The sequence below is a fragment of the Gossypium arboreum genome, chromosome 11 (genome assembly GCF_025698485.1).
Source record: "Gossypium arboreum isolate Shixiya-1 chromosome 11, ASM2569848v2, whole genome shotgun sequence".
In the NCBI taxonomy this organism is placed as follows: Eukaryota; Viridiplantae; Streptophyta; class Magnoliopsida; order Malvales; family Malvaceae; genus Gossypium; species Gossypium arboreum.
In genome coordinates this window covers 18560306-18582986 of record NC_069080.1, presented here as the reverse complement: position 1 = coordinate 18582986, position 22681 = coordinate 18560306, and the positions used below count along the sequence as shown (strand labels likewise).

The 22681-nt window shown below is 31.5% G+C and overlaps 2 protein-coding genes across 4 annotated transcripts; one reads left to right on the top strand and one right to left on the bottom strand.

Moving 5' to 3' along the window:
• Positions 1-23: 23 nt before the first annotated feature.
• LOC108470671 (indole-3-glycerol phosphate synthase, chloroplastic-like) lies at positions 24-4206 on the bottom strand. Its single transcript, XM_017772075.2, has 10 exons — positions 3943-4206; positions 3610-3852; positions 3344-3520; positions 2595-2669; positions 2462-2506; positions 2194-2358; positions 1830-1908; positions 857-939; positions 625-693; positions 24-250 (listed from the first exon to the last, which is right to left on the bottom strand). Exons 1-10 carry the CDS (start codon positions 4090-4092, stop codon positions 167-169), a joined length of 1170 nt encoding a protein of 389 aa, XP_017627564.1. The 5' UTR covers positions 4093-4206; the 3' UTR covers positions 24-166.
• A 7383-nt stretch (positions 4207-11589) lies between these two features.
• LOC108473841 (flocculation protein FLO11-like) lies at positions 11590-20057 on the top strand. Of its 3 annotated transcripts, none has more exons than XM_053021089.1 (12): positions 11596-12161; positions 13442-13485; positions 14015-14120; positions 14526-14655; positions 14786-15186; positions 15276-15455; positions 16124-16514; positions 16670-16952; positions 17223-17384; positions 17820-18311; positions 19162-19278; positions 19550-20057. In XM_053021089.1, the coding sequence occupies exons 1-12, from the start codon at positions 11996-11998 to the stop codon at positions 19553-19555; spliced, it is 2478 nt and encodes an 825-aa protein (XP_052877049.1). In that variant the 5' UTR covers positions 11596-11995; the 3' UTR covers positions 19556-20057. The 3 variants fall into 3 exon arrangements, with proteins under 3 accessions (XP_017631116.1, XP_052877049.1, XP_052877048.1); XM_053021088.1 differs by having other exon boundaries at positions 19162-19441; XM_017775627.2 differs by having other exon boundaries at positions 11590-12161; positions 19162-20057.
• Positions 20058-22681: the final 2624 nt, after the last annotated feature.

Below are 22681 nucleotides of genomic sequence, written 5' to 3'. Positions count from 1 at the left end.
TCTTTACCAATCATAACAAAAACTTATAGGATACATGAAATTTATGTCATTAATTTAGTAATAACTCATGTTTAGCATTGTTTTTCATATAATACAACTGTTCCAATACCGAAAAGTAACTGATACAAGAAGCACACCCGTACTCGATCCGACTTATTGTTACAACTCACAAAGAAATGTCTTTACCAAAAAGTCCGGTTATTCCTTTTCCAGGGTCGCTTTGCTTCACTATCGATTCCCCAACCAAAACCTGTAATGGAACATGTTGTGTATAAGTAAAGATGGATGTGCATAGAAGACGCATCTCATAGCTGTTGATACCAATTCAACTTCACTGTCATTCCAGTAACCAAATTACTTCTTGGATGATCAAATGTCTAACAGTCAGATTATTACTGCTACATGATTGATGACTATCATCTATCTTCACCTGGTAATACTTTCAGTATTACTTCAACCCCATGCCAAATGAAAAGGGCTATTATTTTCAACTTTTCTTCTCTCGTCTAACATTATAACATGCAACAGAAAAGAAAAATACTATCTTCTTGTTCCAAACTAATCAAGAAAAAATAAATTAATATCATGCAATTTGCAATTTGCTCAGGATTTAACGTAACTTACTGCTTTAACACCAGCTTCTTGCACATACCCAACATGATCTGGAGTAAATAGCCCAGATTCTCCAACTACCTGATGTGGTAAAGCAAACAATAAATTATTTAAACAACATATATGAGATGAGTTGCATGGACAAGCAATAACCTTTTTATTTTTAAATGCATAGAAACGGATACGGTGAAGGGCACGGGTTTTCTAATTTATCAGAATATATATACGGTGAAGGGTCACTTACAATTATATCTTTCTGACGGATCAGTTGGCCACGCTCTCCTTCAAGAAGCTTCTTTGTGTTACTGATATCTACCTCAAATGTCTCTGAAGACAAGAAAATGGGGGAACATTGATACTTCTTTAAGTCTATACGGTAGAGACGAAGCTTACTGAGTTCGTAGCAGACTATTATTGGTACAAGGAAATAATATGACACATTGATTGTAAACAATATAGTCATAGGTAAAGTAGAGACATTTCAGATATTCATTTACATGAGAAAAGAATAATCCTAATACTTATTTAAAGTATTAATAGTTTATACACACAAAATGGCCATCAAGTAGGAGGTAACCAACACCTGAAAGGCTAAAACCAATCAAGAATGTTTGTATCACCCAAATATAGCTGCGAGGACCAAATTTTCTCCTAAAAGATGCAAAGATACAAACTCATTATAAAAGTTGATATCATAGACTCATTCCCTTGTTTCTGAATATCAAAAGTCCAAACAAATTTTATTTTGAAAATTTAATATTTTAAAAATGTTACCGATAAAATTTGTTAGAATTAATATTGGACTTTTGGGTGGTTTGGTGGCTGCAGGGATCCAACAACATCCAACTATCTCTTCACTATATTGCATGTTTTGATTTCGACTACTAGAAATCTTATCCAGGTACATATTCTAAGGGATGTGGCATAAAGTGGTGAATTAATCTTGGATTTTAGATTTGGAATTCATTTCCTCCCTTATACTCCAGAACTAAAGGCTGTCTAGTAAGCCAGTTGTCAAACATTCACTGTGGACACCTGCCATCGGCACCAATTATCCAGAAGAAAGTTCTTGGAAGTTGGAGTGACTCAATTAACACACACTGTACACATTCTCAGGCAGGTCTAGAAGTTACTGCAAAGAAGAAACTTTAAACTACATGGATCAGATGTCTCATGAAGCAACTCAATTAGCAAATGTGAAACTTGTAAAACCTTACCAAGGTTTCGATTATTGATACCAATAAGTTCAATCCCATCTATACCGAGAACACGATCCATTTCCCTCTCATCGTGCACCTAAAGAAAGACCACAAAAGCAACAATAAGGCGTAAGAATGTTGGAAAGAAGAATCCATATATGAAAATTGACTAATGCTAGAAGCTCTTTATGAAGCCATGGGTTCAATCATATAACTCATAAAAGACTAATATTTTTCTAATTGAAGCAAAAAGAAAAGGTTTGATATGCTCAATAAATTATGGAAATTCAACTCCCTGAGTGGAACACGTTTCATAACCCAGAAAACACCTCAACAATTCAAAAGTAATGGAAAAATGAAAAACAAAGAAGCTCTGCCTAACCTCTACAAGTGCAGCCAAACCAAGCATCTTGCAGATTTTAACCATGTATCTGATGTCAAGATCAGGCAAAACAGCAGCAATTAAAAGTATTGCATCTGCTCCTTTGATTCGAGCATAGTAGATCTGCCATGCATCTATCACAAATTCTTTGCACAGTAGAGGACACTGCATTCATTGTAAGGGCCAGATTTATACAGGTTTACCAAGTGTACATATAACAACAAATCAAGATTATAGATTGAGTTAAAAATTTACTTATGCAACAGACCTGTACTCCAGCATTTCTTATTGCCTCCAGATTTTCAAAGCTTCCCTTAATTGAAGAGGAGGTAAAAGCAAGTCACAATATTAGCAGACAGACTGAGGAATTGAACACAATGTTAAAAAAAACAATATGTTACCTTAAAAAACTTTTCGTCAGTCAAAACACTGAGACAAGCTGCTCCACCCTTCTCATACGCTCGTGCTATTTCAACCTATTATGAGCAACCATTTATACTTATATATGAAAGTTTCTCGGTGATAAAAAAGATAGCATGATGGATGGAAAAAACATAGTTCTTTTAATTCACTCTTTCTAGATAGAAACATACTCTAAAATTTGAACATTTCCTCCCTACCGTAAGTTCAAGAAGAAGCCCTTAATCTTTCAGAGTTTATATACTTGCATTATTCTTCTTCTATAAATGACAGTGGAAGTTGTAATTTGACACGTGTTTTATTTATTTATCAATTTTCATAGGTATGCATAAAGCCTTTATGTATCCTCTAACCTTGCTTGTGGATTTTCACAAATCTACATACTTAATGGAGCTCAAGCCTCCAACCTTGGTCGTGGAAGCGTCTCGATTGTATGAAAAAGATTATCCAACTTTTAGCATCAAAAGTTTTTTCACAGGAAATGATAGAAGACTGGTAAATGCCCCATAACATGTTTTATAAAAAGAATTAATAAGTAAATTCATTACTAAATAAGCCAAATTTAATTCCTTAACTCCATGGCCGATTATACAATAACAGCCTAACAAGCAATTACCAGAATGAAGCTAAAAAAGCTTGTACTAGGATAATTTCCCTTCCATCATGAATAGAATAATCAGAAAAGGAAGCTCAATTATTATAAACTAAAAGAAAAAGAGAAGTGCTTTACCGGATCAAAATCCTCTCTGAGAATTCCTCTGCTAGGTGAAGCCTTCTTAACTTCAGCAATTAAACCAGGCAATCCAGTCCGCGAATGCGCTGCCTTAAGAGCCCCAACAAAGTCTCGAGTCAGAGGTGCATTCTCGATAAACTTCTTCAATGTAGCCAAAGGCTTCCTCTCTTTCATCTGCCAAACCCAAATATAATTATTACCACGGGTTCAAAAATGGTAAAAATCCAATCATTTCCAAATTAATTAAAAATTGCAGAAATTACTTGGGAAACTTCCGTGTCTTTGTGCCAAACGATTTCTTCGAGAATGTTACGAGGAGTGTTGCCGTCGTTCTGCAAACGGAACTCGAAGGGACCCACGTAGTGCAACGGGGGACTCGTCGGAGGCCGTCGCCGTATTCTTATACCCTGACTAGCTGCGACTTCGTTTTGGAACATTCCAACTTCCCATTCCTTTACTTTCAAAGCATCTTCCTCATCTTCCTCTTTCGGGGATATCGTCCCCGGCTACACACACACCAAGAAAAAAGAAAAAAACAATTGAGGATATAAGGTTTAGTGTTTATATTTTAGCTGATTATTATTGTTGATGTTTACCTGCTGAGCTCGAATGGCGGGAAAACTGGAGCGACGGAGTGGAAGGTCCATTGAGAAGCGTCTGGCGAAGGAATTGGGCGGTTGATTAAAGGAAGGAAAAGAGCGCAACGAAGTCCGAGGACTTGACTTCAGGGAAATGAGTCCCTCCATTATCCAATTCAATATCCCTAACTTTCACCTTTTCGCTCTCTAATTCAATATTGAGAATAAGTTTAGTAGGAAAAAATGGGAAGGGTATTGCAAACAAAATGTATTTGACATTTATAAAATGTGCATTAATCATAGTAGGAGGGAGTTGTTGATTTAATTCTTTGATTAAAAATACCATGTGCTATAAAATGATTGGTTAAGAATTTTTTAATTATTGAGTTAATTTAGGTAATAAGTTATGTTTTAGGTACCACTTGGACTAATTGAGTATATATAGTTTAAGTATCATTTGTAACAAAAAGAAAAACTTAAATACTAACTTGAAAAAATATATAATTTAAGGACCATTTTGTAATTTAAGCCTAAAATTTCTTAATTATTATAAAATCATTTGTAGAAACTATAAAATTTTGATTTGCATTTCTTATAAATTTTATAAATGAAATACATAATTACTTATAATATAAATAATTAAATCCGTTCTTTAGACAAAACTTTTGTTACTTTTTATTAATGGAAACATAATAGTTTAATATTTTTACTACAACTTTTTATAATTTTACAATTATATGTGATTTGATTTTATAAAAGAAATAATTTTAAAATTTTGGATTGGGTCAGGATAGGATCCAAAAATCATTTTAGACAAACAAGTTTTAGATGGTGACAGATAAAAAAACGTCTCCAATCATTATTATCTCTAATCACGTTTTTGATGTTTAAGCTAAGTATTATCTTTAATCAATTGCTTTTTAGAAGAAAATAAAAATAATTGGAAACAATTAATAAATACTTAAAAGGCATCAATCATCTTAAAAATCTTAAACCAAAGTTTGAGTTGAATTTTTAGCATTCCATCTTTCTTGCACTGATTAAAAAAAATATTGTTGAATTCAATCCACCTAAAATATTTTCTTTACAAAAAGAAAACACACACACTTATCACTTAATCTTTTTAAAAACAAAGATTTGGTAAAATTTCAAAAGCCACTAATCAATATTATTGCTTTTCTTGTACCTTCATAATTATACCTAATCTAGGTTAACACATGATGCATAACCTTTTGAGATTGCTTTTGAAAAACCTAGTAATTACAAAAGTAAATGAATTGACTAAAGCTTGTTCCATATTTGTTTATGGTTAATAAATATTAATTTTTCGATATTTTTAATTGTTTCTTTTAGTAATATTATTTTTAACAAGTTAATTATAATTTATTCTCTGTTGGATGTATTATATAAGTGTATGTATGTTTTTGAAATATAATAATGCATTTTTTCCCTTAAAAGAGTGATGAATTTTGATTAATTTCATGCGATTTTTGCATAAATAGTGCATATAATGATACCTTTTTTAATGAATATAATGATACATTAATGAAAGTAAATGAGAGGTTGGGATTAGATAGTTGCCTTATTTTTAAAGTAAAAAAAAAAGAAATTAACATCTAAACCATTTTTCTTACTTTTCCATCTATATGAAAAATAATTTTCCTATAATTATCGGGAGAATTACTTTCTTTCTTAAAAAAGGAAAAGTGGAAAATAACTTTACGACAGCATTACATTGCAATATAAGTATGTTAATTTTTAATATAAAATATTAGAATCACATTCTAAACAATTAAATGAGATACATATAAATTTATATATGAATTTTATTTTAATATATGACTTAATACGTTACCTTTTATTTGGTATAATTATACTATAAATATATGAAACATGTATAGTCGTTTATATGTATACATAAAATTTTATTTTGATTCAATTATACGCATTTAAAGAAATTAACATATTTATTTATTTTAATATTGAATTAATATAATTATTTGTATATGTAATATCCCATGTATAGTGGTGCCAATTCAATAATGTTATTAATTTTTAAAATTAAATCAAATTAAAATTTCATGAATAAAATCACACAAAATAAAATTTTATATTATTACACATTAAATCAAAATTTATACATAATTTTATATTTAACCCTAATTAAGTTATTAAGTTTTCATCATATCAAACCTCCTTTTTCATGTCAATTGACGATTTGATAATAATACAAGTCCCTTCCTACTCGATTTGTGAATAGTTAACTAAGGTGAAATACAGTTAGAAGGAAAAAAAATAGAGAGAGCTATAAATATTGGTAAAGAAAATTCGTTATTTTCAAAGATTAATTTTTTAATAGCGGATATATTGTAATAAATTCTATTTTACAGTTATTGATTAACAGAATTTAAGAGTTTCACTAAAAAAATACACTATCTAAAATATTATAGTAATTACTGGCCAAAAATATTATAATAATAGATTCAAAATTTTAAATTATATATAAATAAATTTTATACTACTTGGTTATCATAATATAATATATTATTAAAAATTATTTATTTTAAAATTTTATATATTACATGTAAAGTTATATATTTATTTAAATTATTAATATTTAGCAAATGAGCATTAACTCAATTGATACTTTTATTGTAACAATAGAGAATGATGTATGATCGAGTGGGTTAAGTACAAATTTTCTCTCATTTAAGGTTTTGGGGGGGTTTATAGTAAGAGAAAATATTAAGGGTTAATTTAACATTACTTTTTAAAAATAGTTCCAGTGAAAGAAAAAAATATTTTTAAAATAACAGCATGGTTAAATAATATGCTTTTGAGACAAAAAAAAATGTTTTTGCAAAAGTAGAAAAATTTAGTTTGTGCTCAAAAGTGTTTTTTTTTTTTTTTTGTCTAAAAGTACTTTTGAGAAGCAATGCTAAACTAAGCTTTAGTATATTATCAGTGAAGTTTCTAAACTCCATAAGCAAAGTTAGAGGGTTGGCAAGTGTCTGATAGACGTATAGTAAAATACTTAAAAATATATATTAAAAAAAAAGACATATGTCAAATTTTTAAGGCTGCTTGTGAAATAAAAAATAGACTGTGAGTGCACCAAATACTTATCCTTATAGTAATAGTAGTAATTGTATAAAAAATGGTTAAAACAACTATAATAAGGAGTATCATTTGATACACAGGCAGTATAATTTTTTAACTCTACAAGCAAGGTTAATAACTTAATATGCCACCATGTGTCGTTTTTTTTCTCAATGCATGTGTCTCTGCGTGGGCAACATGCTTCTATTGGAGGAGTTCTAAGGTACTCAAATGCAAGCTGGTTACATGGGTATGCAATGAGTTTCGATAATGAATCAATTTTTAAAGTTGAAACAAAAGCGATACTGAAAGGTATTTTCACAGTATAGGGAAAAGGCTTAAGAAAGGTTAAAGTTGAACGTGATAATGCGGTTTTGGTTGCATTGATTTTAGAAGGGGGAGGCGCCAACAGTAGTTTGGTGAAATTGAGATTACTACATTAGTTGTTGCATAGGAAATGGGATGTAAGAGTTGTAATATTTTGAGGGATCAAAATGGCATTGCAGATCACTTGGTTAAACATGTTGCAATAGGAAACCTCATACTCCAATTGTTTGAAGCTCTGCCGAATTTTATAAAAGATGTGTTGACTACTGATTGTAATAGTTCTAATTCAGTTTAATATGGATTGGTTGATGTAATTGCTTTAGATTGTGCTTTTATCTACAAAAGAAAAGAAAAAAAAGAAGAAGAAGATATGTGATAAGATTTTAACTCCGTATTTTAGAGTTAAAAATTTCATTAGTGTATGAAATAGTTACCATTGTATTAATGATAATATATATTTACTTTTATAAAGACTTAAGTATTAAAAGGTTTATAGAAAAATAATTAAAAAATCAATTGAGTCACTTGTTAAAAAATGCAATCAATCGAGCCATTAGTTGAAAGTAAGCAAGCAATTAGACCCCTCGAATATGGTTTTTCAATGAAATTTTGATGACGTGATGGTTGACATGAAAAATATTAACATAAAATGTTTAATTGGTTTTTAAATTATTTTAGGAGGGCTTGAATGATATTTTAGGAATTATATAAAATTCTAAAAATAAAAAATAAAAATTTGTAAAATGAGTAGTAAATTTAAAATTTTGTATAATATTGAATAATTTTAGTAACTTATATAGTTTTTTTAATAATTTTCTAAAATTATTAAATATTTTAGTAATCTCTAATCAATTTTAAAACTTTGCAACAAAAATTGCCACTCGTTTTTGTTTTCCCACACATGTGGCTTTATATCATTACTTAACTTATCATTTTCAATGTCTATTGCATGACCTCTACTTGATCAAAATCATTACTCATCACTTACCTTAAACTATCAAACACTAAATTCATTATCTCTCATACCATTTACTCGACACTCAATACAATTTTGATTAACATCACACTTCAAACACCCTATAAAAGTTCAATCCAAACCTTCATAATAACAAAATTTATTTTTGTAATTTCTTATATATTTTTAAATTTTTACAACTTTTTATACTTTTAATAATTTTTATAACTTTTTTATTAAAATTTATAGATTTTTATCATTTTAATTATTTTATATATTTTCTATAATTTCTATAATTTTATAATATTTATTTAATATTTCATAACATATAATATTTTATAATATTTAGTAGTTTTAAAATTTTATTATATTTAAATATTTTATTATAGATTTTCTATATTTTTAATAATTTAATAAATTTTAAGTTTAAATAAATAAAAAGTCAATTAAACTTCCACATAAGTATTTTTCCAAGAAAAATACCATGTCATCAAAGTTTTCATATGAGATATAAAATTATTATATGGACCATTCCCACTATCTCACATATAATCATATCAAATTATTTTATATCACATCAGTAATTTATTTCTTATCTAAAATTAAAAAATATCTTCATCCACGTCAATTTTTTCTTCAGAACAAATCTATATTTCAATGGAATGAGGAAAGAAAGCAATTTGAAATTTGTAAACCCAGATTTGATAAAATATTGATCTCCAGCAGACAAAGAAAAGATACCCAAAATTAAAAATTAACCTCCCTCGACATTCAAAAATCAATGTCTAAATTTTAATATCAAAGATAAATCAAAATCTCTTGTCAGTAAAAATTAATTTCTTCCAATATTCACAATGAAATAAAAACTATACAACTATAATCCATAGAAAAAGATGATGACGAACAACGAAAAAAAATCAAATCTCTAGCAAAATCCATGACTGGGAGATAAGTCGCGGGTTAACCATTAACCCAAAAGCACTTTTTAAGATTCTATTATCTTTTCGTGTATTTATGTTTAAAATAAATATTTTATTTTTAAAAATATTTTTAACAATAATATTAAACATTTAAATTTTAAATTAAATTTTTAAAAGTACTTTTAAAATTATTGTTAAATTGCTGTTAAAAAAACAGAAGCTCAAAATCAAATTAGGACTAAGGTGAGCTTTTAGTCAATGTTCTATCCATTGAAAGTGATGCAGATTTGATCTAATTTTTTTTTGTCTTGAGCAAGAGATAATCTTTTTTTTTTTTTTAGTTTGAGATGAAAATAAAATTATTAATGTATAAAATAATTGGTTGAGAGCATATATGAGATGGTGAGAAAAGTTCATATAATAATAGATGATACTTCAATCATCACATCAATTATCACATTAGTATTTAATGATTTGTCAAGAGCTTCAATGAAAAATTACATGAAAAGCTCAATTGATTACAAACTTCCATTAAAAGTTTAATTGTTTACATTTTTCAGCAAAGGGTTTAATTAATTTTTGAATTATTTTCTAAGAGCTTTTTAGTACTTAATTTTTTATAAATTAATAAAATTCTAAAATAATCCTTAAACTTTAAAGTTTTATTTAAATAAGCCCCATACTCCGTATGAAATATCAGTTTATGTTAAGAGTTTATTTAGTGATAAATTAAATGTTATGAGTTTTTTATATGTGTTAAAAATTAAAATTAATTTTTTTATACAAAATCAAGAGTTTATTTGTTTTTAATCTAAAAGAATCTATAACCTATATATAAAAGGAAGGTTTCCTTCAATCAGCACATGAAATCTCAAGGTGCTTTCTTTTTTATTTTGTTTGAATTTCAAATGCGTTACACATTATTTTATATATATATCTATTTTTAATTTATTAAATAATATATTTGTATAATTTAAAAACATGTTTATTAATTAAATTAGAGTCTGTCTGATTTATACTAAAATTTTATTATTTTTAAAATTAATTAAAAAATAAAATAATATTCTAAAAGTAATAAAAAAGTGGAATATATTTGAAAGTAAAATAATTTGTAATTTGAATATAAGTCAAAATTTTACCTACAAATAATCATTACTTTAATGTTGTATTCTCTTTGACATAATATTTTAAAACACAATGGTAACAACATAAACTATCTTGTAAGTACTATTTGAATCAAATAACAATAAAACTATTGAATATCAAATAGTAATAACTAAGCTTATTAAATAATAATGAAAATCATGTGGTTTTTGGTGATAAAAACAAAATCTTAAAATATAATTTTTCCAGTTATTTTTGAATGTTATTTGAATGAAAATAGCCTGCTAATACGTATATTTATTGTGCTAAATGTTAGTTGATAAACAATTTACAATAATAAGTGTAATTTAATATGGATTCAATAAAAATATCATAAATAAATAATTATAATTATTAATAATTAGTTACGAATGTAGAATCTATCTATTAGTTTTATATTCAAGAATTAATAAAAACATTATTAATAAAAAAATAAAAATTAAATTTTTATTTATCTAATTTTATAAATTAATAATATAAGGTAGAGTTTTTAAAAGACGTGATTCACATTAACATACTATCATACTAATTAATATTATTTTAATCATTATTATTATTATTATTATTATAAGTAATACCAATAAATTATTTTTAATGTTAGTTTAATGTATAATTAACAATAAAGGAATACTCTTTGCTTCAAAATTTTTCTAAACCCATATATATATACATATATATATATATATATATATATAAATTAGTGATTAAATTTCAACTTTAATCCTCTATTATTCCTAAATTTGTAATTAAATTTTTAATTTTAATTTCTAAAGTACTTTGATCTCTATATTTTTATAATATTATTAATTAGTCAAAATAGTTAATATTGTTAATTTTTTATTTTTATAATATTATTAATTAATCAAAATGATTAATATTGTTAATTTTTATTAAAATATTATGTGATTGGGTTTTTACTGAGTTGATGTTACGAATTAACTAGATACCAATTCGATTAAAAAATTATAAAATATCTTTTATAATTAAAATAGATTAAAATAAAACTTTAATTAGGTGATAAGTGATAAATTTAAAGATTTACAAATGTAATTAGCATAAATTCAAATTGCATAGTATATAATTTTTATTATTTTTCTTTAAAATAAAAAAATTAAAATGATCTCAAATAATATAACTATTTTTGTAATTTCTACCTCCAATAACAAAGGGCTTCAAAAATAATATATATTTGATAAATAAGGGCAAGGCCATAAAAAATTCGTAAATGGTAAGGTTTTATATAAAAAATAAAATATAATTTAAAGTGAACCCCCGAAAAAAAAAGGTCTACATTTTGCTCCCTCCTCCCGGTCAGTCTTCCATTTTCCTCTTGCTTTTCATTTTTAGATCAATGAAAAAAAAAACCATAATTTTTTTTTCCATTTAAAGTTTGATTTCTTTCTGGAGTGCCTACCTCTCTTCAGTCTCCAACTCTCCATTTCTCTCATTTTTTTCTATACACTTTTAAAAATAACACCAAAACATTTATCATTGTGATATACTAATAATCTAGAAATATAGTTGCTGGTGGAAAACAAAGGGAAGGGGGAAGGAGAAATAGCTTTGTTTGAAGAGGGGAAGTGGGGAATAAAGGAAAAAAAAGGGGGAAATCAAATTTTCTGAGAAGATGAGCAGTGGGGGGTTTAGGGTTTCATCAATTCCAAGCAGCGTGAGGAAAACGATCCAAAACATAAAAGAGATCACCGGTAATCACAGTGAAGATGAGATTTATGCTATGCTTAAAGAATGTTCTATGGATCCCAATGAAACCGCTCAGAGGCTCCTTCTTCAGGGTACTTTTTTCTCTTTATATTCTCCTTTTAGGTTTCTTTCTAGCTAAGTTTTCCATTTCTTTATGGATTTTTAATGGTTTTTCCCCCTGGGATTACGGAAATGGGGGGGGGGTGATCTTATACTTTTTCGGGTGTTTTTTGTATGTTTTATTGTGATCTGTGTTTCCTCGAGCTTGTCTTTGATCTTAATTTAATTTTTGGTGATTTGGGTTTTGTTGCTGGGGACTGTGGTAGGAATTTTTTTAGTATTTTTAAAATCTTTTGGAGTATAATGAGTTTACACTGTTCTTGGTATTATTATTATTACATTTTGATTTGATATGTATTTTTTCATTTCTTTTATTCCTTTATTTACATGTTATATATACATGAAAATGCAAGCTTTGGTTTTTTATTCTCCTTTTTTTCCTTCGCGAATTGCGTGATTGTTGGTGTTCATATCTCGTTTCCTTAATCCCCCTCCAAGGGTTAGTGATTTAATGTGTCTGTATTATCTTTACAAGTAACAGAACAAAGCTCTAGAAATGATGTTTTGACTAAATTGCTTCTTAAATGGTCGTATCTGCAGCAAATTTTATTATTTGGCTGCTCATTGTTTAATTTTTCCACTTTCTGTTCATTAGTTAGGACAGTATTATCTGTTTGCACTTTTATGGAGCTATCATTTTGTGTAATTAGATTAATTAGGTTTCCAGTTCCAGTATTCTCATTTTCTTGTTTTCCTTCACATATCTTACTCTGACTGCCACAGCTAGTAAATGTGGCGATTACTATTATAACACTAATTCATTGTGAAAGTATGCTCGTTAAGTGACACATTTGGTTAGCATTTATTGCCATCAAGTGTTTTGAAGACATTTAACACGTTGATAGGCATCTGCAAAAGGGTGTAACTTATTAACCCTGAGGAGTTTTACCATTTCTGTTGTTTTAATCACTATATCAATACTTTCTAGCTTTCCCTATTTTTTTCATTGTTCTATTCCAAAGTTTATCTTTTGATGTTGTTGCTGCTTCAGTTTGGTACCCAAATTCAGCAATGACATCATCTTATGGCCTTATATGCGCTGCAAGCTTTCAGTTTTCTCTACTTGCGAGTTATGGCTTTGTGTTGGGCAAACAGCACTCGGATATACGTTGTTCTTAGCAAATGTTACTCTCTTGTTTATGTCTAACTACATTTTGCTGATACATTGCCATTTTAATTGGTGCCATTCTTTGTGAACACTGTACCATTTTAATTGCTCCCAAATATATGACATTTTTATATTGTTTTTCAGATCCTTTTCGTGAAGTAAAAAGAAAACGTGATAGGAAAAAAGAGGTAAGAGACTCTACTGAAAATTGCACAAGTATTTTCTCTCTTTCTTTTTGAATTTATGTAAATTCTGCTATTTTCTGTTTTTGCAATGTTGAACCTTCTTATTGTTAAGATATTGGTTCAGCTAAGTCCTATTATGTAGATGATGGAGGGAAGAGGCTTAGATAAGTCCTACCAGTTTTTGTTTTACCCGTAGTAAATTTCTTTTGCCTCTAAGGTTTCAGTCGGGGCTAGAGAGTTTGGGTGTTAAGTGGTGGGAGGTGGACAAGATTGACTGACAACAGGATGAAAGGGTGGACTACAAAAGGTAATAGGGAAGTAGGATCCATGGTGTCAAGAAAGTTGAGCTTCCATAGTGTTTTCATGCTTTTTCTTTTTGGTTTTAAAATGGCGGTTGGGGGGCGGCAGAGACTACTTGGAAGTATTTGTCAAGAATATACCTTGTATTTCAACTGGAGAGTATTTTTTTGGGCTTGGTTCAGACTCTGTTTTATCATTGGAGTTCATGTGGTTTTATTGCTCATTGTTGCAGAGTTCGAACAACAAAGAGTCTGCAGAGTCGCGGTGGAGATCTGGTTCACAGGGAAGGGGGAGTCGGGGTGGCCGGGGAAATTTCTCTGCTCGCTATGCTGCACATGGTAAACAGACATTTGGAACAGAAGTTTATTTAACATTATTGTTTCTTGAATAATGTTAGGCTTCTGAAATAATGAGTTGATTGTGCTGCATGAACTTGTGTTTGTTTCAGCCATGTGACAAATTTAGTATGGTTCAATGAACAAGTTTCATAGTTTTGCTTTGGACATGTTTTTCTTTTCCCCTTCCCTTGCTTTTTGTTTAGTTTTGTGTCAGATGTGTTTTATGTTATGTCCTCTGGTGTTGAACTGTCGATGTCCGGGCTGTTGACTTGCTATTGTCCTTGGATCTTTGCAGTTCTTTCAGTTTGATAAATCAAATTTCCATGTCTCTCGAGCTAGATTTTATAAATTTTGAATTATTGTCAACAATTATCTTCATGCAATTTCTGCTTTTTATCTTATCAGAGGCTGGTGTTTCCAAGAGTTCTGGTCCCGGGAGAGATAATGGAGCAAATCAAGGTGCAGAGAAAGCCAGTGGTCAATCTTCATCAACCTCTCAGGAGACAAAAACTAATGAATCAACTATGGTAGCGAGGTGGCCAGAATTTGCAGATCTGCTATCTTATATAATTTTCATTTTATATTTTTTGGTGTCTATTGATAAATATATGGCTTCAATTAAATGCAGTTTGTTTGAATTGCATTTTTATTGTTATGTTTTATAGCCCTGTACCTGTCATGGCTGATGGTCCTACTGGTGTAGTGGCTGAAACATCCTCTGCACCTGCAAGAAATGCTGCCAATCAACCTCAGGAACATTCATCTGTTGCAAGCTATGAGTTCGGGAGTGCACCATCCCCTGCTGGTGCAATAAACAAACCCACAATTACATTTGAAAGTGTGGACATGAGTGGGCCACCTGCAGCAAGCCCTAGTGACTGCTTCCCATCGACTAGTTCAGCATCTTCTGCAACAATCTGCTTCTCGTCCTCAGATCCTGTGCTAGTTCTGTCCAGTGATTCTCAGCCACTTGGCACTCTGGGAACAATCAAACGTGAAGTGGGAGGTGGCCAGGCTTCTGCAGAATCAGATACAGTTGTCCCTACTGAAAGAAAATTAGCTTCTGGTCAGGATTTTGAAAAATTAATCAGTTTTGAAGACTTCTATTCCTTATACTAATCAATCTGATTAATCTCTTTCTTTGACTTATGGCAGCTACTGAAATTAGTAGCTCTTTTGTGCAAGGAAAGATGCCTAGTAAATCTTCTGGAGCACCAAAAAATCTGCTGAGTGAGTCTGGCCAACCTTCATCTGCCACAACCCATGGTTCCTCTACGAGCCGACCTTCATCCAATTATGGTGGCCGCTCACAACAAATAATTGGCCCTCAAAAAGGTAGGTGGAATGAATTTTGTATTTATCAATGCTGTTTTGTAACTTTTTTATGTATTGGTCATTGTTAATGAAATTTGAGATGGTTTCTTGGTGGATTTTGTGCTATAGAAGAAAAAAAAAGGTGGATTTTTGGCTTTTTGCTAGACTGTACTTGGATGCTTATGTTGTCTCGATCTAGTATAGGCATCAAGATCTGTGGGTTATTCTTGGAGATGGGATTTATACTTCACTATATTATTCCTTATAATTGTTGGAATCTATAACTATCTTTGGTAAATGGGTATCAGTGACCTTTTCCTTTGAGCAAGATATAATTCAATTGTGTGCTTGTTGTAAGTTTGAATCGAAATCATCATTATAATTGAGACGGCTAGAGGAATTGTCCTTGTCTAAATAGAAGTAGCCCCTTAAGTAACAGTGGAACTTTGAGAAACTGTAAGGGAACTTTTTAAAGCTTAAGATGTAGAATCTTTTCAGACAAGTTTACTTGGTTTTTCATTCTTCCATATTACTTACTAGTGGTTGGATAACTTTAGTGAAAATGTGTGCTTTTGGAGCATATTTAGCTGTTACTTACGAATGTTTGGACTACTTTATATTCTTACCTGAAGATAGTCGAAAGACTTGATAGATATCTGCAGATATTAATTCCTATATGTCATTAACAGTTGGTTCCAATAAGGAGTGGAAACCAAAGCCAATCAGCTCTAATGTTGGGCAGGGTTCTGGAACAGCTGGTGCATCTGAAGTTCCTACTAGTTCAGTTGAAGCCAATGCTCATTCACAGCCTGTTTCAAATGTTCTTGACTCTGAAGAAGCAACTTTAAAATTGCAGAAGAAGCTAGAGGAGTTGCATCTCCCACAACGTCAACATGTTATAATTCCAAACCATATCCATGTCCCTGAATCTGAAAGAACCAAGCTGAGTTTTGGAAGTTTTGATGCTAGTTTTGGAGTAACATTGAGCTCTGTTGGTTGTCAGGAGAGTGCTAAGAGTCCTACACCTTTGTCTGATGCTTCTCAGGATGTTGATGGAACTGCAGAGGAGCAGAATTCTAGGTTTGTTCACTTTTGACTTTTCTTATGGGCAATTTTAACCCCTTTTTCTATGGAATAAGCAGTGTTAACCTTTCTGGGGACCATAATCGTGCTACTATTTGGTGGGTTTTTGTATGCTTGCTCATGCTATTTTCTTGTTATGTTACTGATTCTAGCAATCAAAACGCGCTGACAACTGCTGAGGATGGAGATCACTCTGATCATCCACAATCACCTGCACATTCTCCTGAAAATTTGTCTGGTGATGGTGATGTCTCTAGTTCTATTCCTGAGTATAACGAAAACAAGCAGGACAATGCATTGCCTTCTGGAGGCCATCCATACTCTGTGGTCCATACGCCTCCTAACTACAATATTGGACTTGTCCCTCCTATTTTAGCACCCCTCGAAAACCCTGAATCTCAAGCTCGTGAAGTTTCTCGTCTTTCAAGCTTTGTTGTAAGCATCTCCCTCCATCCCCTCTGCTTTTCCTTTATAAATGCTGCTCTGCTATTTCCTTTGTATTATTCAAGCTTAAGTTTCTTTTAGCTTGATTTTTTTTTTATGTAAAATGCAGTAGAAAGTTTCATATGTTAACTAATTTATGTCAAATCCCCTTTGGTCATTTTGCTGCTTGCTATAATATTGTTTCTATAAAATCAATTGCAATTGTACCAGTTGTTTGTTCTAATACTAATTTCTTGTGTTATTAAATGCTTTGATGTTTAGGTTCAACAGCCATTTGATCCAGCAACTTATTATGCCCAGTTCTACCGTTCAAGTGCTGATAATGACGGTCGACTTTCTCCGTTTCCTTCTGCTGGAATTGCTACAAAATACAATGGGAATGTTGCAGTACTTCCTTCACAGATTTCTCAGCCTCCACAAGAGGTGTGCAGAGATTAAGATTAAGCACTTTGCATAACTTTACATGGAAAAGTGTCAATTTTACTAGAGCAATATTTAATTGTTGAAAAAAATTATGGGATCTGTTGTTAGTTTAATGAGCATGTTTCTTTTTCCTTTCTAATTGACTATATTGTTGGAAAGTAATAACATATGATATGCCTCATTTTTATTGAACTTTGGTCTGTTGTGCAGAACTTTTAGTCGCTGAAATATAGGTACTCAATTTGTGAACATTCTAGATAGATGATTCTCCTAGAAAAATAAGTATCACTTGTTTGGTAGTGGTGTTATTCAGCATAATCTAATTATGCTGTTACCACCGGATGCATCCAAACTCTTAACCCGTACATATTGCATGTGTTTTAATTCAATTTTGCTGGGATTTGGAGCTTATTTGCATATATTGGCATTTGGCAGGGTGGAAACACTTCAGTACTGACAACAGGAAGTCCAACTCCAACAGTAACTCAAGCTGCTGGTTTGATGCAAAGTTCTATATCTGTGACTCAGCAACCAGTCCCTGTCTACCGCTCAGCAGCTGGGGTGCATTTACCACATTATCCTCCAAACTACATTCAATATGCCCCCTTTTACTCTCCTTTCTATTATCCTTCTCCTGCAATCCACCAATTTATAAACAATGGTGCGTTTCCTCTACATCCTCAAGCTGGAACTGTTTATCCTTCTGCACCAGCAGCACCTACAACAGGAGTCAAATTTTCGCTTCCTCAATTTAAACCTGGAAATAATCCGGTGAATTCTACACATATTGGAATGCCAAGTGGTTATGGGCCTTATGGCTCCTCCCCAGCTGGTTATAATCCCAGTTCAACTGGAAACTCAACCACAAATGAGGATCTTGGTGCATCTCAGTTCAAGGAAAGCAATGTCTACATCACAGGGCAGCAGGTTGGCAACATGTTCTCATTTCTATTTCCTTTTATTTCTTGAAGAAGTAAGGAAACAAAAATTTATGATGACTTCTTGATTCATTGCCCAGTTTGTTCTTAGTTTATTTTGATATGTTATGGTTGCATGTCTTTGGACCTAATTTTTTTTATATCCTGCATATTACCCCTATGTTTTTGAACATTTATAAAATAAGACAAGAATGTAAGAACAATCTTTCAGGTTTTTGTCTCAATTTCTTTTCTTGTTTTATTTTCTTTGATACAATTTAGTTTCTTTTTCTTAATGATAGTTACATGAATCTTAAAAGACGATGTTTTAACGAGCCCAGATTGTCTATAGTTTGTCAAGGTAGATGGAGGATGGCTGTTATGTTTGTCTTGAGATATCTAAGATTCTAAGAGGCAGTAGTTCTTTGTGGCTGGGAATTGTCTTTGGTGTTTGAAATTTAATTGTGCATACACCCTTGGAATATTTTACTTCCCTTTTCTCTCTTTAAATTTCTGTTATGAGAAGCCTTGTAAATGGATTTCTTGATTTTTTTTGTTTGTTCCAGTTTAGGGGAGCCTGAGGGTGAAGTTGATAATTTCTGCTTATTAGATGAATTCCTATCCCTTTTGGACCAAAGACAATGCCACATTGATGTACTAAATTCATGTTAATTTAAGGCCTGAAATGGTGATCATGTTGTCGTAGGTTGATTTAAATGTATGCTACAGTTCTACATAATATGCTTATCTGTACCTGTCTCTGCCTTGAAGCATTCTCTTTGGTTTTGGAAAGAATGTCATTGCTATTAACCATTCTTGACTATTTTTTTTTATTGTTTTACATGTTTGCTTTCCTGCAGAGTGAAGGTTCAGCTGTATGGATTGCTCCCCCTGGTCGAGAGATATCCAGTCTGCCAGCCAGTTCATTCTATAACCTTCCCCCTCAGAGTCAGAATGTAACTTTTGCTCCAACACAGGTTGGTCCTGGCTCCTTTGCTGGTATTTATCATCCCCAAGGAGTAGCAGCAGGTGTTCATCCTCTTCTACAACAGGCTCAGACTATGGCTGGAGCTGTTGACATGGGGGGACCTGCTGCCAATGTTTATCAGCAGCCTCAGCATGCACAGATGAACTGGCCCAGTAACTATTGAAACAAGGATTCATATGTTCTTTTTTCTTTTTTTGTAAATCAACTAAACAAGACATTCAATGTCTCCAATCTTGTGCTACTTTTGGGAACTCCAACAGGTTTGAATGGAGAGGAGCATTGAGAAGATACACCATTAACCAGAGTTAAGATTGTTAATCCGTTCAAAGGAGGCCAGGACAAAAAAAAAAATTGCCAATGGTATCTTCTATTTGCTTGGGTTGAGGGCATAAAGATCCAGTTTCGCCTTTAACTGATTTTGACCGTTTAAAGTTAGTGAAGGTAGGCATGTGCAGGTCTGTCTCTTGCTATATGGTGTTTACCCAATTTTCCTTTTCATAGTTCTTGAACTCTTAGCATTTACTATTAAGGGTGAGAATCTTTTCCATTCTTTTGTTCCCTTTTATTTAAGGTTTTGGGGGGTTTTGGAAGGTAAGATTTAGGTTGGTGGAAATTTCATTTCCAGCTATTCTTCTTCTCTTTCCTCTGTCTTACCTGTAAAGTGAATTTTGATAGCAAGAAAAGGGTGTACTGAACTGAAATGTTGTAATTGGTATAAGCAAAGGCCAACAAATTTTCAATTGTTTCAGTTGAGATTTTTGACTTGAATTCTGTCCCAAATGCTTTTCATGATACATTAGTGAAAGGCTTTATCTTATATGCAAGTGAAGTATCTGTTTTCATGGCTTGCACAATTCCAAAGGTATTTGTATATTTGTTGTCAAATGGTGGGTCTTTCTCTATTTATTGTTTAATATTTATAATAGATTGAGGAAAATTGAATCATATCCAAATATCTACTGGCAAGAAACATAGGCGAATCCGGGGTTGAGCCCCTTAAAATGGCTAGCCTCTTTAAATTTTTTAAATTTTAAATTAGTAAATGTAAAATTGCACCTTGTTTTAATCATTTAAAAGTTATAAATGTATAGACTATGAAAAAAATTAAAATTTTATTCGGCCCTTAAAAAATTATTCTGGCTTCATCTTGGCAAGAAAGTTTGTGGTATTTTATGATGAAAACAAACAGATTGATGTGTTGAGCAGCAGAAACTTTGCGTTACTCATTTGTAAATGCTGTTGTGGGTGGCATGTTTAAAACGTTATTGAATGTCGATGAACTTTGTGCCTCTTTGATCTTCTCTAGTTGAGGTCGTGGCTCAATCTCAGCAATAGCCACAGAGAGAGAGTTAGAACGACCTCCTCAGCCCCAGAGCTTTGGGGGAGTTCATTGGATTCATTGGTTCAGTCCAGGTGAGAAATTCTCTCATGTCCTACTTTGTTGGAGAATCGAAAAAAACCTAATGGATAGGTTTCTGCAACACTCTCTTGTATCAGTGGAAGGTTAGTAATCGAACTCCAAGTTGGTGATCCAAGGTGAGGTAGGTGGGTCGTTTATACAAACAAAAATGGAGCAAAGCAGATTCGTAGACAACGATGCCAAAGCAGAAAGCTGGTTTTGCTGCCACTAAGATGAGCATGGAAGGATGAATGAAGGCGGCCTTGCAGAGAAATGGTGTTTTATTATTTATGCCAAAATTAGTATGATCCGAATAAAGTTTCAGCTTTTTTTTAAAAATTCAATTCTCCAAACGTAGTTGTCGGAGATATTCTCCTCCAATGAACTGTTGAAAATTTCCATAACCGAACACAAACTTATAATACAAAATGACTGATGGGTTGAAATCACAAAAAAATAATTCTTACAAAATAACTCTAAATAGTAGTAAAGAGTGGTAGTAAGGTCGAGTCCTTAGGAATTGGTGTTATAATTAACTTTCGCGCTTAACTTGTGATCAAAATTTCTGTCGTGTTGATAGTTGTGGCTATAGTCGTGCTTACGACTCCAAACGGACCTGCTGAAAAATAAATAAATAAATCAGGAGAGTTTTGAAATGTTTAGAAACTAAATAATTGAAACAACATAAATAAATAATTAAATAAATTAGAAATTAAATTGAAAATTAAATTCAGATTTTGTAATTAAAGATAATAAGCCTTAGCCCGAGACTCGGTGGATTCCAAATTTTTGAATTGATCATTAAAAATTAATTTTCTCCTCCAAACAATAAGCTGGTTATAGCAGTTAAGAATGTCCTAACCACCAATTCTTCCTCTTGTAGCTAGTCCCGGTACGACATGCAAACCAACCCGTACCGATTATCTAACCGAGATACACGTGTTCCCGATTCAAGATTCCAGTAGTCTTGCGCTCTGAAAAACCCAACTCGAATTAACGGCCTCAACTGCATGGGTCGTTTAAACTCGATCACTTCTTCCTTGATTTGTTCTCAGATATTCGAATACAGCACGGCCGACTCGTTTCTCCAACTGTCAACAAACACGACTCCAACCTAACGTACACTTTTTGACTTGAAATTGAGTTAACTTTATGGATTAGTTGTCAATCCCGATGCTTAGGAAAAATTTGAATACCGATTGGAAGGATTTTTAGTATGGATATATATCTCACGATTTCCGACCGGAAAGAACACCAACCTAAAGTTAAGATTGAATTTAATGAAATATAGATTTAGTCATGCTTCGTAGGTTTCGAAAAAAAGAAATTTGATGATAATGGAGGAAATTGGGAAGGGAAAGAGTTTGAAAGGCAATTAGACAAATTTTGGTAAAGGATAAAGAAATGGAAATAAAAGTAGTAGTAAGCTACTCATGCATCAAATTGGAAAAAAAAAATTCTTATTTAATTCCAAATGAATTCCAAATGTAAAATATAAGGTGTTTTTCCAAGGTACCTTAAAGCTTTATGTAACACCCCGTACCTGAGTCCGTTACCGGAGTCGAACACAAGTTGCACACAAACTTGACTTAATCATTTTCACTGTCTATTTAAAAATTTCCAGACAAGCTGGTTACTGCATCACTGTCGCCTTAAAAATCATATCTTGAGTTTCAAAACTCGAAAATCAGTTTCGTAATTTTTCCCCGAAACTAGACTCATATGTCCATCTACAAATTTTTTTCTAGAATTTTTGGTCTGGCCAATTAGTACAGTTTATTAGTTAAAGTCTCCCCTATTCCAGGGTTCGACTACACTGACCTTTATGCATTACGAATTGGATATCTTCCTATACAGGTCTTCAATACTGTTGTCGTTTGTTTCTATAGAAACTAGACTCAGAGAGAAATCTATACATATATGGCATGACTCCTAATTATCTCTGGTTAATTTACAATGAATTTCCAAAGTCGGAACAGGGGATCCAGAAACC